Genomic DNA, 18,540 nt, shown 5'->3' with positions numbered 1-18,540 from the left:
TGCAAAATAGCAGGGTGTTCAAATACTTATTTTCCTCACTGTAGTTGCAAAGTTACTTGTAGTCAACAGAATGTGTTAAAGGGACCATCAAAATAAAGTGTTACCAATTAGCCTACTAAAGCCACTTACAAGAAAGCGAGTTTCTTCATCTTAAATTAAGTAGCCTAGCTAATGATGCAAGTTTAGTCGGCCTACAGAAACCTTAAAACCAGTGAGAGCGACAGACGGTGTTCATTTGTGTGTAATGAAATGAAGAGGCATTGGTTTTATAATGACAGTCCTGTCGTCCCTGCTGTTTCCATCAGTGTGGCACAGCATCCACGTCCAACATTTTGCGGTTCGTATGGCGCTCTAAAGCTCTTTGTGCAGGAGGACAGGTGGACGGGTTTGACATGACAGTCCAAATGGGATGAAGTCCACGTCTGTAATTGTCATCAAAAAAAGCACAAAAAAGCTCCAAGAGCAAAAGAAAAGAGGCCTGGAAACAGCCAGATCCACACGCTGACGCCAGTCAAAGCACAGCGGCACACACACACGCACAAACACACACTCAAACACACACACGCAAACACACACATACGCACACACACACGCACAAACACACGCAAACACACGCAAACACACGCAAACACACACTCAAACACACACACGCAAACACACACATACGCACAAACACACACTCAAACACACACACGCAAACACACACATACGCACAAACACACACTCAAACACACACACAAACACACACGCACAAACACACACACGCAAACACACACGCAAACACACATGCACAAACACACAAACACACACACACACGCACAAACACACACACACAAACACACACACGCAAACACACACTCAAACACACTCACTCAAACACACAAGCAAACACACACTCAAACACACAAGCAAACACACAAGCAAACACACACTCAAACACACACTCAAACACACACACGCAAACACACACTCAAACACATACGCACAAACACACACTCAAACACACTCACTCAAACACACAAGCAAACACACACTCAAACACACAAGCAAACACACAAGCAAACACACACGCAAACACACATTCAAACATACACGCACAAAAACACACTCAAACACACACGCACAAACACACACTCAAACACTCACTCAAACACACACACACTCTGTGCGTCCGCCTGCTCAGCTCTCGCTCCAAACACCGCAGCCTTTCATCGATCTGTCTTTGACTGGGACCCTGAATGCTCTGGATAATGTATCTACGGTTCATTTGTCACTGGAAGACTTTAAACTGATTATCTGTTCTTTGCCACTTTTACAGCCTATATTTTGTAGTTTTACTTTAAGACAGTAAGAAACCACTCCAACCACCTAACAACAAAGTCAGAACACCTGCATAGAAATGCAACACCAGTCATCTATCTATCTATCTATCTATCTATCTATCTATCTATCTATCTATCTATCTACCATCCATCCATCCATGTCTATTTATAATTTAATTTGTTTAATCATAAAGTGGTTTTAAAATACTTATTTAAAATAATTGGATTAGGCCTTAGTTCAGTTTTAAGTAGCCTTAATAAACATGCCTTAGAAAAACACTCATTACTGGTGTGAATCCTGAGACTAAACAATGGCACTGACGCATTTTAAGCGATATCAGTGCAAGTTGCTTTCAGTTAAAACCGCTCAAACATTGGGATTTGGGATTAGGCTTCAGTCTTGTCTGTGAAACCGGGGGTTAAAGTATTATTTTAAGTAATGCTTTTTAAGGTTTTAATTTTAGTTCACTATAATAACCCTGGTTCAGTATCTTGTTAAATTTAATTGCAATTAATCGCATCCAAAATAAAAGTTTGTGTTTACATAATAAATGTGTGTGTTCTGTGTATAATTATTTTGTATATATAAATACACACACATGCATTTATATATTTAATAAAAAATGTTATTTATGTATAAAATATGTATATATAATATAAATAATGTACTGTATAAATATATATACAGTATACATGCAAATATTTCTTAAATAAATACATGCATTTGTGTGTATTGATATATAGAAAATAATTATATACAGTACACACACATATATTATGCAAACTTTTATTTTGGATGCGATTAATCGCAATTAATCATTGCCCAGCACTATTAAAAGTACAATATGTAAGAATTTTGTAATAAAATATCCAAAAATCACTTGCACAGTGTGATATATTTCCTGCAGTTGTGTTCTTACAATATCCCAAAAGTTCCCAAAGATTTTTAATTTCAGAGAAATTCCAATTTTATATAACGGCTCGTCCATGTTCACTTGTCGCCTGTCAATGACGTAATATCCGCGTTATCCCGGGTTTCCGCTCGTACTGCCGTAGTAACCATGGCAACAGACGTGGACAACTGCGTTACGTCTAGCGGCGCGCTCACGCTGATGTTGTTTCGTTCAGACATTATGGATCATGGCAAGCAGACTTTGGGACAGAAGGAGAACTAAAACGAGGATCAATATCAGCGTGGCGTTTTCGAGATGACGAGAGCTAGCGTCCGCGGCTAACTTCGACTCGACAGAGACGCGCAAATGTACATAAAACTAATCAATGTTATACAGCTCAACATTATGAAATGTTAGAATATGATCAGTGTGTTATGCTAATGTTGATCTCGCTCACTGCTAGTCTCATACAGACAAACTAACACACAGAATAACATTATAACTTTAACACACTCAAATGTAGTTTAGTGTGATAGTGTAGAGCGAGTGAAGCAGCGCTGCGTTACCTCACACGTTTCATTCGTCTAATAAACTGACCAGTGTGAGTATTATTAAGCACTTGCGTTCGGTAGAATGAAATGTCCTCATCTCTTTATATCCGCGGGACTCGCGTGTGGCGCTGAGATCTGTCTCTCATTAGCACTCGCGCCCTGCTTCATATCAGTCATGTTAAACACATCAGTGTATTCACTCATTCATAAACATTATTAGATCCTTCGGCATGACGACAAGTTCCGTAATTCTGCTTATGCGTCATCAACCGACGCCTTTGTTATTGTAAGAGGTTAGCGACCCCTAGTGGCGAAATTTTTTTTACATATTGTAGCTTTAAATATAAAATGACTAGGATACGCTTTCAGGCCAAAACGTGCTGAATACAGTTTTAATTTCACAAAATACCGCTATTAGTGATGGATTCGAACTTCCCATCTCTAACAGCTATCATGATTTCATTGTCCAACAATATAAATGAATACACATAATACCGGAGGACCAATGTGAGAGTGAGTGTGGGATGTTTGTGAAGGTCACAGTGAAGTCCTTGTGCTGATATGATAAGGGACTTTGCTCAGCGGTCTTATCCACTGGACCGGCGCTGACCTCTGGATTCAATAGTGAGCTGCAAACCCGTCTCCAGCAGTCAGATCTCTGGATTGATTTGAGGATGAGAGAGAGAGAGAGAGAGACACGAGCCCCATCTGTCAATGCCCCCGTCTGAGCACTGCTTTAATTCAGCACTTTTTGGTCGATGTGGGAGGGTTGGAGTCTGACAGGCTTTTTTGCCTGTCATCTAATGCAAAGGTGTAATGGGAAAACGCCTTGAGCCTCCTCCTCTCCCAGTTTGCCCGAGCGCCGCTGCCAAGCTCGCTCGCTCCTGAAGACAGCCTGTCAATCGGAAATAAAAGCCTGGCAAACTCGAGACTCGATGATGTGTTTTGTTCTGATACGCTGAAACATCCACGGACAATATCTGACACAACAATCTTTCAGAATTCAGCTTCAAAACTGCAATGAAGGGAAATAAATTACAGCCTTGTTTAATTCCACTCTTTGTGTTCTTGCGCCTGCAGGATGAAAACAACGTCCTTTTGTTTATCAATGAAAACAACGTCTGGTTAAAATCGTTTTCTTCTCCATCTTCGGGCTGCATTTTTTCTTCTTCTAATGTCTCATAACAATAAACCTGCTTTCTTGTACTTACTGGGCGGTATTGTGAATTTTAATAAATCACATTAGAGACGACAGATGCAGAGAAATCGCCCAAAACAAACAAGGTCAAGTTTGACTCCTACGTTAAAGTGATAGATTGTGTTTCTCTGATGCCAAAAAAAGATGTTTCAGTCTTGTGTAGAAAAGCTGAAAGGATTTGGAGGTTTTTTTCTTTTTTTTTTCTTACATTTTAGTTTTCTTCACATGAACAGCCTCCATCATACAAATACAGATATCATGATATATACACATATATCACCATTAATATTTATTTTGTCTCCCTTATTAATAGTAAGTGGATCCATCATTCAATGCATTTCACAAGAAATCAAAATAAATGGTTTTGATACTCAAAATTAAATAAAAATTCACCTTGTTACATATATAATTTGCTTATTGTGAACAAATAACCAATTATTGTAAGGCAATCAATATTTGTCGTGTCTTCATTATCTTTCATCAAAATATAATAATTGCTCCACCTCTGAAATAACTGCATATCATAAGTTAATGTTAACCAGCCTAAACAGTTTAGCCTTTCAAAACCTCCTGTCAATCGTAAATCTGTTGATCTGAGCAATGGCAGACAAGGGCCGTTTGGGAACATGGAAAGATCATTAACTGACTCTACACACTGTTTTAAGTAGCCTATTCTCCCATAGCAAACTGTGGCTTTAAGAAAACTCATATCTGTAATATTTGTAATAACCATCAATCATAAGTAATTTGCTACATTAGGACTATATTATAATATATATAAAAATCAGCATGTAATCTGGTGTTTCATGTTTTCTTTCAGGCTAATCTTTGTTCTCTGCTTTTATCACATCTCAGAATCATAATTATGTTTAAATAACTGAGTGGCAAATATTTTTACAAAACTGCTCTTAGTTAAACACGTGCTGACTTTTATAACTATAATCTATCTATCTATCTATCTGTCCATATCCATCCATCCATCCATCCATATCCATATCCATCCATTCATCTATCCATCTATCTATATCTATACATCCATCCATCATCTATCTATCTGTCCATATCCATCCATCCAGCCATCCATTCATTCATTCATTCATTTATATCTATTCATATCTATCCATCCATCCATCTGTCCATATCATCCATCTATCCATATATTTCTATCTATATCTATCCATATCCATCCACCTGTCTGTCTGTCATTCTCCATCCATCCATCCATTCATTCCTATCTATCTATCTATCTATCTATCTATCTATCTATCTATCTATCTATCTATCTATCTATCTATCTATCTATCTATCTATCTATCTATCTATATCTATATCTATCCATCTCTATCCATCTCTATCCATCTATCTATCTATCCAGCAATTATATTTTAAAATATAATATGTCTGTATTTGGTAATATATAATCACTACAATGTTTACTCATATTATTGTAAAATGAAAGCATTGTTTAATTTATTATATTATATTCATATATCTGACAGATGTAAATAATAAAAATAAAAGTACTCTATTCCTTGTGTGTGTTTTACTCAAACTCATCTGTTGATCTGCTCTGCCTCCTAATGGCACAATGCTGCACATGCAAGAGTACAGAACACACACACACACACACACACACACACACACACACACAGAGAGTCAGAGGCCAATATTATCTCTGCAAACACATGCTTATACCATACAGAAAATCCCCTGGACTCTCTTCTTCTCCCTGTGTGTTCGAGCATCTGTGCTGTGTGTTCAGCCACAGGAAGTGAGGAGCTGCTGCTTCCTGTGTGTGTGTGTGTGTGTGTGTGTGTGTGTGTGTGTGTGTGTGTGTGTGTGTGTGTGTGTGTGTGTTTACTGATGTGCTGATGACTGAGCTACAGTGTGACATGTGTTAGTTCTCACCGCACCTGTTTCTGGAGCTCAGCGTAACACGAGGAACACACTGCTGTTCTGCTTTACTGGATTCCTGAAGAACATCTGCCACCCAAGACTAGCTGGAACATTTCATTATTACTCTAGGTCTCTGTTGAGAATCCTGAAAAATAAAATGTGTCAGTTTCAACATTGATAATAATCATAAATGTTTCTTGAGCATCAAATCATCATATTAGAATGATTTCTGAAGGATCATGTGACACTGAAGACTGGAGTAATGATGCTTTGATCACAGGATATAAATTACATTTTACAATATATTCACATAGAAAACAGCTACTTTAAATAACAATAATTTTTCATATTTTTTATTGTATTTTTGATCAAATAAATACAGCCTCGGTGAGCAGAAGAGAAAAAAATACAAAAATCTTACCGACCCCGAACTTGAGACCAATGACATCACATCCAGTTTCTTATTTAGCTGTTACTCTTGTTCTTTGGTATTTATTGTTGTTCATTTCAGTAAACACATTTCGCACTAAAAACAACTGGATTTTGACATTTTCTGAAGAAACAAGAGCTGAATCCCCTGCATTTTCACTCCTTTTCAAGCTAAATGTAACGTATCACCTGCAGTGTTTTTTTTCTTCTTGCACTAAAAGGTCATAAAGCTCACAAACAGCCATAAATGCTCCGATCATAAAAGGTTTGAAGTGGTCATTTTAAGAGTGCATGTAAAAGTCAGACCTGCAGAAATGTGACAGATTTGAAGCGGTTTATGGACCTTCTAACCTTTTAAGATCTGACAGCTTGGTGATTTTCTTCACCGGGTGGACTTTCGTACAGCAAAACCTAAAACAATCCCGAACAGAATACATCGTGAGACGCATTAAGACATTTTGCTAGGTCAGGGTCACACGTCTCACAGAAAACACAGATGAAATCTCAACCGTTTCTCCGAGACAGCATGTGAGATTAAACAGAGAACACATGGAAAGTCTCAGATGTTTCTCCTGAGAAAAAGACCCCAGTAATCACACATTTATCTCCTCTAGAGTTTCGAAAAAGATCTCAATGTCTCAAACTCTCCTCAGATTTGACAAACACTGCAATCAAAAGTTAATCAGTGTTATTTTAATATCATTGAGATACTATTATAGTTATATTTAGTAGTGGCCAGAAGTGAAAACACAGGGGACAAAGGGACATCTTCACCCTTTATTCAAATATTATAAAAAATTTGTTTAAGATTTTGTGATCATATTGTGTAGTTGTGCTTGGAGTCGATGAAATATGACAAATTGTGGGACACAATTTTTGACCAAGCTGTCATACAATGAAATTATGAACGCATGCAAAAACAAGAGAGAGAACCAACGCAATATTAATAACTGATTATGTTTTGGACGATGTATGCTTTTTATGTCAGCTTTTTGTTTTTCTGAGCACATTTTTTTTATTTGCATGTAAAAATAAAACCTGTAGCTGTAGTTTGCCTTTTTTGCAGAATTATTGTCAAATAAATACTTAACAAGGTTTAGTGTTTTGTTTTCCGTCATATTTAAAAATATAAAATATTTTACTCATATTTTGATGTGTGTGTATATTAGGGTGGCCCTTAAATGTACGAAAAAATTTTTTTTCCGTTTTTCTGCAGCCTGACCCGCTAGATTTGTTCCATTTATGCTAAAAACACCCCAGAAAAAAATGGGGCAAAAATATTAATATTTAGAGGTAGCTCAAGCACATCAAAGTTCGCTGTTTTTGTAGGCAATTCTACAAGTCAGCAAAATTCTAAACGTTTAGCATTGAGCATTGTATTCAATACTATACACAGTTTGCAGAATGCATCAAATCACATAGCCTATTACTTGATCACAGTTCAATGCGAGTACTATATTAATTATTTAACCAAATATATCTTACACAACATACATTTGACTATTGTAAGATAACTGATGATACGCATCTTTTCACATTTAGTCCAGGCAAAGTAACTAATTTTGGAGCCAAAAATAGAACTAATTGTAAAATAATTTTTTGCAGCTTAGATCATTTCTATGAGGTGTCCAGAACAACATACTAAAAGTCCTAAGAAATCCTAGTTGAGGAAATATGTTAAATTCTCATCAATCCGAGATGTGTGCCAATAAGGCCAGGCAACAATACACCCCAATGGGGCTATTTTTTTCCTTTACTCCTATCAAAATGAAACTTTACACAATGAAAGTACCCATGAAGAGTCAAATTTTTTGTATTACAAGTTTCTTTGAAAATGAATTTGAATATGCAAATGAGCTATACACTAATCGAATATAGGCTACCTAAAATACACCCGCATAGGCTTAATTTTTTCCTTTACTCCTACCAGCTAAAACTTTACACAGTGAAAGTACACCTCATAGAAATGATCTAAGCTGCAAAAAATGATTTTACAGTTAGTCTGTCGTAAAAAGCTACTTTGCCTGGACTAAGTTTGCACAGTTCATAGTCAATAGTTCAGAGTTTCTTAACACCACGCATTTCTGTGAAAGTGGCTTCGTTAGCCCGTTGTTAACACAATTTATGCTTCTGCAAGAAATGCATAGAATATATTTTGTGCAAAATAGGTGTAAATTCAGAATTGCCATTAAATAAGCAAGTATGTAATTTAAATAGTTTAGATAAAATTAGGCAAGTGGTAATTATCACAAATTGAGCATAATAACTGATTATACAAAATTTCAACGTCATCGAGCCACCTCTAAATATTGTTCAAATGAGCTCATATTTTGCCTGAATTATTTTTTCATGTATTGGAACAACTTACGGGGGTCAGACACTTATAAATCAAAACTTGAAAAATAAGGGCCACCTTAGTGTATATATATGTGTGTGTGTGTATATATATATATATATATATATATATATATAAATAAATAAATAATATACACACACACAATTAAACCAAAATATGAGTAAAATATTTTATATTTTTAAATATGAAGGAAAACAAAACACTAAACCTCGTTAAGTATTTATTTGACTATTATCTTTGAGCTTGCTCAAAGTTATATATATATATATATATATATATATATATTTATAAATATAGTTTTCATTTTAAATGTTACATTTTAAAGTTTTTGTTAATTTTATTCGTTTGTCTATATAATTGTATTTTTCAATTTTAGTTTTAGTTGTTAAACTTTTGAAAATGTTGTAAATTAAAAAGGTATTTAAATATACCTGTGAACTCGTGAAGTCTCCTGAATCCTCTGAGATCAGCCGTTTGTTTCCAGCCCGTCTTCAAGATCTTCTGTTCTTCTTTTGTTAGCTTCTGCTGCTGTACTTCAGTTGTGTTTGCGAGGTCTAGTGTTTCTTAATGCTGAAAGTGTTGATTTCTGCTTAAGCGATCAATATCAGCAGAAGCTTCTCAGTAAAGATGGATATTGTTGTAGAACAATTTACGGGCTCTAGAGAAAATCCCCACAATAACCAGCAGCAAACACACAGTAAACTAGTAGATATCACTTACTTTCATAAGCCTGCCTTCCAGAAGCTTCTTCTGAAGGTCATTTGTAAATGTTAAAGGACAGTAAGATCACACAGCTGTACCTGAGATAGTGTGATCGTGAGATCTTGATTTCTGATGTCCGTATCCCTGTGTTGGCTGTGTTCAGAATGGAAAGTCAATTCCTCTGGTGACAAAAACAAGAAATCAGAAGTCATAAATCATAAGAGTACAGTCAATAAAAGACCTTACTCACATGTTGAGTGATAAAACTCCTCTATTTCATTGCTTAAAATCAATGGTTTAAAATTCTCCCAACATATTTAAACACTTTTTCATTAAAGCAAAAAGCAGACGGTCAAGCTTGATCTGATTTAATTATGCAAAGCCTGTTCAAAAAATAAATCAACAAACACAGACTGTCATATTTTATTTTTATAATACAGTTGCTTCACAAATAACACAAATCATAACAGAGCACTGAATGTTTGCCAACGAGCTTGGATGCAAATCAATTTTATATACATCTACAAAACAATATTTAATGTCAAAAGGAAAGTTCATGTGGGCACTTTTTCAGTCTTGTCCAGGGTCATGTCATTGACCTTTCCAGCCCATCATCATCATAAACGTCAACAAAAACAGATTCCAACACTTTTGAAGGTCTGACGTCCTACTGTAATCAAAACCAGTCATTCACATTCAGCTGAGAGGCTTGACTGGTGCTGGAGTCTTTCAACACCATCAGAAATCATGCGGTCGAGTGTCTCAAGGCAGAGATCCGGAAACAGTCTCTTTCTGCTGCAGCTTCAGGACCAGTTCCAGCAGATTCATCTGCATCATCACCTCCTGCGACACACAGAAAACCGGCTTGGAAAGAGCAGGAGTAACCCAGCTAACAGGGAACGTTCTCAGAACATCAATCAAGGTTCTCTCAAAGTTAAAGGGGAGGTATAATGCTTTTCACAAGATGTAAAATAAGTCTGAGTGTGTATGTGAAGTTTTAGCTCAAAATACCCCACAGATATTTTTGTATAGCATGTTAAAGTTGTCACTTTTTGAGGGTGAGCAAAAACACACCGTTTTTGTGTCTGTCCCTTTAAATGCAAATGAGCTGCTGCTCCCGGCGCAGGGGGCGGAGCTTCAACAGCTTGCACTCACACAGACATGCACTGAAAATTTCAAAAACTTTTAGCCTTTTATGTTCAAACCGAAGTCAAACAAAGATGGAGAGACTCAAGAAGAAGTGACAATGTGTAGACAACACTTATGAATGGTTAGTTGATGAATTTATGAAGCTTATGTGTAGTTATCTTCTAGTCATTGATTAGCATATTCTGTCATGATAATCTATAAATCGTGTTCTGGGGGCGGGGCTTATGTAAATTTTAGGGTTGGTGATGTCACTAACCCGGGAGGAAGCTCGTGTAGTCTCTACCAGCCGTTTGTTGTAGTCCTTAAAAAGCGATTTCTTTAAAAGCAAATATCTCCCTTTGCTTTGAACTTTGAGCGCTGTAACTTTGCAGATGTTGTTTATGCTCAAACAGCAACATTACACACTAACTAAAGTTAGAAAAGTCAAATCATAATCAACCACCCCTTTAAGAACAAACATTCTTCAAGCAACTTTCATAGAGCGCAACAGTCGGTTCCAGAAGTAAAAACCCCATTCATTTTCTCCAAAGGCAAACTGATTTTTAACTATAACTAATTAACTCCACTGTGAACTACAAGGTAAAGCGATGGTATTTGCTTATGTTGAAACCATCTGCCAACATTATTTCAACTTATTTTTTTAAATGATCATGTTTAACAGTGGAATTTGTGGTGAAAAACTACATTACCCATGATGCTAATTACACCAATCAGAGTCTAAACAAGTAAACCACGCCCACTCCCATGAAACACCGCAAAATAATCAAAACTTTAAATATATTGTTTATATAGATATATTCAACATTTTTAAATGAGTAGTTTTATATTTCTCCATCATTTTTAATTGAATTATGCTGTTCGCAATGCTTCATGGGATTGTAGTTCTTTCCTTCACTAAAGCCTTGTAAAGTTCACAGTCTTGTACCTTTGTCTTTTCGTCAGATTTTTAAAAACCGTAGTTTTTTGCTTCAAAATCAAAGTTTGAAGTGTTATGATTCACCTCGTAACTGGTTAGCTTGGTTCATGGCTTATAACATTGTTATAACAAAGATTTTTTTGAAATCCCTATGGGAGAAATGAATGGAAATAAATACTTCTGGAACCAACTCCGCAGAAAAAAGCATTGTTGCACTCCACAGAATGTTTGTTCAAAATGATATGGTCTTTAATAACTTTTGATATGAGGTTTTATTTGGATGTTCATCTAACGTTTTTAATGTTACTGCTTGTTTTAGAATATTCAGAGAACATTTAAAAGTATCGTTCTCATAATGTTTGCAAGATACCTTAACGTTCAGAGAACCCTAAACACGAACTCTAACCCTTTTTTTTCCATAACTTAGTAAGAACTAGGGCTGTCACTTTTGAGAAAAATCTAATTCGAATGGATATCAAATATCAAGCATTCGAATATATTCTAATATATTTGAATATCTACGAGTAAAATGTAAAATGAAGTTAACGAACAACCTGCCGGAGATGTGCTAAAAGATAGCGGAGTGCATTCATGATTAGGCTACCGGTATAATAATCCTCCTGGCGCCGGGTCTGAGTGAGTAATGTACTCTCTTACCTTTGTTCTTTGATTAACATTAATGACACTTTAAGACCAGCCACTGCTGACAGACGCGATCTGACACGCGTCCCATTTTCTCACAAATCTCTACGTTCATTTAAGACTTTATTTAAATGATTTACGACTGCTCTTATGAGGACACTCGACAAAACAGACATTTGGCATAATTTGTGTGTTATGGTTTGTTCAAGCCCGAAAGAGAACTCGATACTGACACGCGTCTTTTCTGTGGGTCGTGTGTGTGTGTGTGTGTAATAGGCAGGAATTACAGCGCGGTCTCTTTAGTCTTGTCGTTATCTTCCATTTTCAAAACAAGCTGGCTATTGGCTATTATTCGCTTGATTTGGTCATGGGCCTACGCTACAATACGGTTAGAGCGGCCGCTACTGGATGAGATGACAAACAATAAAATAAAAAGCAAACGGTCTAATCATAGACTGTAAAAAAATGCACTTTAAAGGGGTGGTATAATGCCCTTTTCACAAGATGTTAAATAAGTCTCTGATGTCCCCAGAGTGTGTGTGTGAAGTTTTAGCTCAAAATACGCCACAGATATTTTTATATAGCATGTTAAAGTTGTCACTTTTTGAGGGTGAGCAAAAACATACCGTTTTGTGTGTGTCCCTTTAAATGCAAATGAGCTGCAGCTCCCGGCACAGGGGGCGGAGCTTCAAGAGCTTGCACTCACACAGACATGCACTGAAAATTTCAACAACTTTTAGCCTTTTATGTTCAAACCGAAGTCAAACAAAGATGGAGAGACTCAAGAAGAAGTGACAACATGTAGAAGCAACAGGACATTTCTGAATGGTTAATTGATGAATTTATGTAGCTATTGTGTAGTTATCTTCTAGTCATTGATTAGCATATTCCAGGGGTCGGCAAGTAACTTTGGCCGCGGGCCAATATTTTTTTTAGCCAGTAGGTGGCGGGCCAGCTATGGATACAAATTAAATACTCTTATATAGGCCTATAATCGCAGAATATGATGGGTCCGTCACCGTCCGTGGATCATTCGTTTTTTCAAATTAAAACCAAAAATAAAAAGATCAAAAACTACTTGTTTTTCCATTATTTATTTCCTGAACTAAAATGAAAAAACGAATAACGACGGGTTTTCTGATTGTACTCAGATCAAAACTGAAAAAATGAATTACTGGATTAGACTAATTTTAATTTTGATTTTTTATTTTGAATTTAACACCTTAGGCATATATCAAGGAAATCATTTTAAACAGATCAAGTAGCCTACTATTGTGGTAACAGAACAGATTACAGCCATTTTAATAAAGGTGTGAATCATGCCTCATTCGCTTATAGTCCGACTTTTGAACTTTATTCCTTTTTTTTATTATTATTTATTCGGGACACACACATACACACCTAAGGTTTAAGGAGGTCTGTCAATATAAATATTAGGCTATTTTAACATTGTAGGCCTACTGTCAGCAGAGAAAAAAATGCCACAGAAAAACTTTATGAAATATAAATAACATAAATTCAATAAACTCAAAAAATAAACTCAAATTTCTAAGCAACATAAACGAAAATCATATTGCCCTACTGACAAATGAAGTAGGCTATTTTCTGCCGAACTATTTCAAACATCTTTGCAAAAAAAGAATGTTGTTGACTGACAATGGTTTCAGTACCAAACAGCTCCTCGGAGCTAGGTGTACAGGTGGTCAGAATTAAGTGCGGATACGCTGTCAAAAGGTGTCGGGATGGGCTATTGTCAGTCAGACCGCCCGCTCCTTCCAAAGTACACCAGAGTTCTGACCGCTACCGTCTTTTGACGCGCGAATGGACACAAAGTGGTCAAGCGTATAATGGCGCTTTTCCACTGCATGGTACGGCTCGGTTCGGTTCGGCTCGGTACGGTTCGACTCGCTTCGCTTTTCCACTGCGTGGTACAACTCGACTCGGTACGGCACAGTTCGGTTCGCTTTAGCTCGGTTGCTTTTCCACTGCAGTTAGTACCGCTTCAAAGTGGGTGGGACTGATCGTTATAGTTGCCGTCTCTATTGCCATGACATCATCATATTAAATGCGAATTTTTCATTCCGTGTTTCCCCATCCACTCCTCGGCAACCAACGAGAGGAACGTCTGCACCTCGTCCACTGACCACGATTCAGCCATTTCTTTTTTGAAGTTTATACTCTTTTTTTTTTTAAAGCAAATACTTTTAAAACAGGCGCTACAGCTGTTGGCTGTTGTCTACTGGCTATTTAAATCTAGCGGGTTTAGTGTCTCGTGTCGTAAATACAATGAAGCTGGTAGTGATGATTCTGTCTGGCCAATCAGTGATCTGCAGTGTTTTCACGTCACATTTTAGTATCGGTACAGTACGCTTGGAACCTCAACAGAGGTGGTACCATTTAAAGCGAGCCGAAGCGAGCCGTACCGTACCGTACCATGCAGTGGAAATGCGCCATAAGTGAGCCGTACCGAAACGAGCCGTACCGTACCATGCAGTGGAAAAGCGCCAAAGCGTGCCGTACCGAAACGAGCCGTACCGTACCATGCAGTGGAAAAGCGCCATAACTAGACGCGGCAGGCGCGAATGTAGATTTTTATATGTAATTAAATTAAATATGTAAATTTAGGGTTGGTGATGTCACTAACCCGGGAGGAATGTGGTGTAGTCTCTACCAGCCGTTTGCTGTAGTCCTTAAAAAGCGATTTCTTTAAAAGCAAATATCTCCCTTTGCTTTGAACTTTGAGCGTCGTAACTTTGCAGATGTTGTTTATGCTCAAACAGCAACATTACACACTAACTAAAGTTAGAAAAGTGAAATCATAATCAACCACCGCTTTAAAAACCGGATAGTTCGATTTCGGATATTTCACGTCATGTTCGAATGCATATTCGAATATCGAATAAAAAGTGACAGCCCTAGTAAGAACATTAGCAAAACGTTCTTAGATCATGTTTTTGTTTGCTGTGAAGAGCTTGACCTGCGGGTTGGTGGTGATGTAGAAACCCGGTACGCCTGCTTTCTCCAGCGTGTTCTGCTGATCCAGAACCTTCTGATCCATTTCAGCCACGATCTTCTCATCCATCATCCTCTGCTCATCTTTCACTCGCTGATCGAGAGCCTGAAACGGTGACGGTCAGGCAGTGTTCGCTGTGGGACTCGATAAAAACACACCAATCTTACCTCATTTTCTGCTCGCTGATTGGTTTTCATAACGGCCAAATTATGAGACTTGCACGCTTGCAGAGCCTGTTTGTGTTTCCGAACCAAATCCTGCTTGAGCGCTGAAACAGAAAGACACACAAATCACACACTCCTTGTTTTCAGTATGGCCTGAAACACTCACACACACACACCTCTGTGTTCGCTGTGTAGTTTCTGTCTCTGGTTATAGAGGTTTTTCTCCGTCAGATGTTGAATGTCCAGCAGCCCTTGCACTATTTCATACACCGTCCCGTCGATGAGCGCTTGAGCCAGATCACTGAGCGTGGTGTACGACAGACGCTGCTGAAACGAGCTGAAACAAACACACTTATTACTCCACTTACAAGAGCAGACATGGTAGAAAGTGTTTAGACTGCCAAAGGATCGATAAACATTATATTTTTGTTAGATATATGTGTTTAGATTTGTAGAAGGGGAACTACCAAATCTGTTAAAGCGGTGGTTGATTGTGATTTCACTTTTCCTAACTTTAGTTAGGCCACGTCCACACGAAGCCGGTGCGTTCCCGATCCGATTTTTTTTTTTTCTCGTTCTAAAAAAAAATTCCGTAAACACGGCGTCGTCTCAGGAAATATCTGCGTACACACGAAACCACTGAAACCGACTGAAAACGGTGTAGTATATATGCCAGACCAGTATGGGGCGCTGTAATTCTGACACAGAGATACACTATACACGGAGAAGAAGACTTTGAGCATGCGCATAACCTTGCGCGCTGTATACAAACCAAGAAGAAGAGGACGAAGATTATCGCTTGTTGCTCACCACAGTTGCAGTGAAGCAATATATTTTGCTGTAATAAAGTTAGTAGGCTTAGTAGCTTCTGCAGCACGAACACAATCATGTAAGTCCGCCATTATTTTTGTTGCTGTTACGCGTGACACAGACGACACGTGATGTGATGACATCATCGTTTCACAAAATATACGGATTGGCTGTACACACGAAACCGCAAGGGTGTCGTTTTCAGATTTATCCACTTTGGGACCCGGTTTCAAAAAATAGCGGTTTCAGTCTCCCAAAACGCCGGATCCGTGTGGACGAAACGCCAATACGATAAAAAATGTATACGTATACAGCGAAACGCGTCTCCGTGTGGACGGGCCCTTAGTGTGTAATGTTGCTGTTTGAGCATAAACAACATCTGCAAAGTTACAACGCTCAAAGTTCAAAGCAAAGGGAGATATTTGCTTTTAAAGAAATCGCTTTTTAAGGACTACAACAAACGGCTGGTAGAGACTACACAAGCTTCCTCCCGGGTTAGTGACATCACCAACCCTAAAATTTACATAAACCCCACCCCCGGAACACGATTTATAGATTATCATGACAGAATATGCTAATCAATGACTAGAAGATAACTACACATCAGCTTCATAAATTCATCAACTAACCATTCAGAAATGTCCTGTTGCTTCTACATGTTGTCACTTCTTCTTGAGTCTCTCCATCATTGTCTGACTCCGGTTTGAACATAAAAGGCTGAAAGTTTTTGAAATTTTCAGTGCATGTGTGTGTGAGGTAAAATGACACAAGCTCTTGAAGCTCCGCCCCCTGCGCCGGGAGCAGCAGCTCATTTGCATTTAAAGGAACAGACACAAAACGGTGTGTTTTTGCTCACCCTCAAAAAGTGACAATTTTAACATGCTATAACAATATCTGTGGGGTATTTTGAGCTGAAACTTCACACACACACTCTGGGGACATCAGAGACTTATTTTACATCTTGTGAAAAGGGCATTATACCACCCCTTTAATGGACATTAGTATTCGAGAATTATTAAATGGTCAAACAGACTGTTTCACATGGTTTTGAACACTGATCTGGTGTGATCTGGTGTGGTGTGGTGTGATCTGGTGTGGTGTGTGTACCTGGGCAGGTCCTTCACAAGCGCCTGCAGCTCTGACAGCAGGTAATAGTGTCTCTCTTGTTGTCTGGCAGCATCAGACTGATCATCACTGCAGTATGTGTCCATCACACATTCAGACCTTATGGGAAGAGGAAAAGAGCTCATTATAAATCAATACATCTGACGGATGAGTCACACTCACAATCAGAATGAAAACACACAAGGAATGAGTTATGTTTTTTCAGAATCTCTGAGTACATACATACATATATGACATGAATATGTAGAACATTTAAATAGGACTAAGAAAGAAAATAATAATAATACTAAAGTGGTACACATCTGGAGCAGAAAACTTATGTACAGATTTGAGCATTATGTACTTGTATATACAGCTGTATAAATAAAAATATGTATATATGTATGCATTTACTCAGTGTTGTTATCTTTAACTAATACTGTAATTATTAAAATTGTTTTCGCTGACTGAAATAAAGCTAAAGCAAAATAAAAGAAGAAAATCAAGATTTTGAAGAAAAAACATTAAAAACATCACATCACATTTTAGGAACCTGGTAAAATTAATAAACGCACTTAATAAAATGACTTAAACTTACACTAAAAATAAATAAAACGAAAATATAAAATAAAATCTAATGTAAAATATAATTATATACTTATAATTGTGTATAAATAAAACTACAATAACACTGAATTAAGTAACTTGGCAACTGTAAACATACTACTTTTAAGACTTAAATTATTATTATTGTGATTAAATGTAAGTATTGAATGTAGTGAATAAAAGAAAGATTAACATCTAAATAAAAACATATTACCAAAATATGCCAAGAAAGTAGTAGAAATTGAATATGAAGTCTTATGCAATGCAATAAGGGGGATAATTGAACATAGATCGTTTTGCATATGTACTGACTGCAAATAAAAATATGAAATCAATATGAATTATGTATTCACCGTTTGTTTCTCTTCAGACTCCGATGGCTTTAAAGAACTGCATCGTCTCATTACTAAACGAGATTAAACTGAACGAAACTCTTACCCGCGTTATGTTTCAAGTCCCAGAGACGAAAAGATGAATGTTTAAGGTGTGTCGAGTTTAAATACAAAAACAATCTTTCACTGAATGTACAGCATGCTTATATTAGAGATTCAAGTGATGATGATGATGATTGTTTTGAAATGTGTGTGTGGAGGTTAGCGCATGCGCAGCAGCGGCGTCCTGAGGTCCTTCAGCACGCAGGGCTGCCCTTTCATATGCCTTAGAGTTTTAAATAATAATTCACTATTTTAAACATAGACATCGATACAAAATAACAATTTTTTTTGTTGTAATCCATGTCTATATAATAATAATAATAATTTCTTATTGTAGGCCACTCGTTTCATTGCA

At 37.2% G+C, this 18,540-nt stretch overlaps 1 protein-coding gene across 2 annotated transcripts; it reads right to left on the bottom strand.

Annotated features, from left to right (window-relative positions):
• Positions 1–9,758: 9,758 nt before the first annotated feature.
• On the bottom strand, positions 9,759–18,388 carry dgcr6 (DiGeorge syndrome critical region gene 6). Of its 2 annotated transcripts, none has more exons than XM_084086653.1 (6): positions 18,190–18,388; positions 17,149–17,265; positions 15,408–15,568; positions 15,235–15,335; positions 15,032–15,172; positions 9,759–10,190 (listed from the first exon to the last, which is right to left on the bottom strand). In XM_084086653.1, exons 2-6 carry the CDS (start codon positions 17,250–17,252, stop codon positions 10,110–10,112), a joined length of 588 nt encoding a protein of 195 aa, XP_083942779.1. In that variant the 5' UTR covers positions 17,253–17,265; positions 18,190–18,388; the 3' UTR covers positions 9,759–10,109. The 2 variants fall into 2 exon arrangements, with proteins under 2 accessions (XP_083942779.1, XP_083942780.1); XM_084086654.1 differs by having other exon boundaries at positions 18,105–18,363.
• Between the last annotated feature and the right edge of the window lie 152 nt (positions 18,389–18,540).

This window comes from Abramis brama, assembly GCF_963993115.1.
Source record: "Abramis brama genome assembly, chromosome: 16".
NCBI classification, from domain to species: domain Eukaryota; kingdom Metazoa; phylum Chordata; class Actinopteri; order Cypriniformes; family Leuciscidae; genus Abramis; species Abramis brama.
This window is presented reverse-complemented; position numbering and strand designations above follow the sequence as displayed.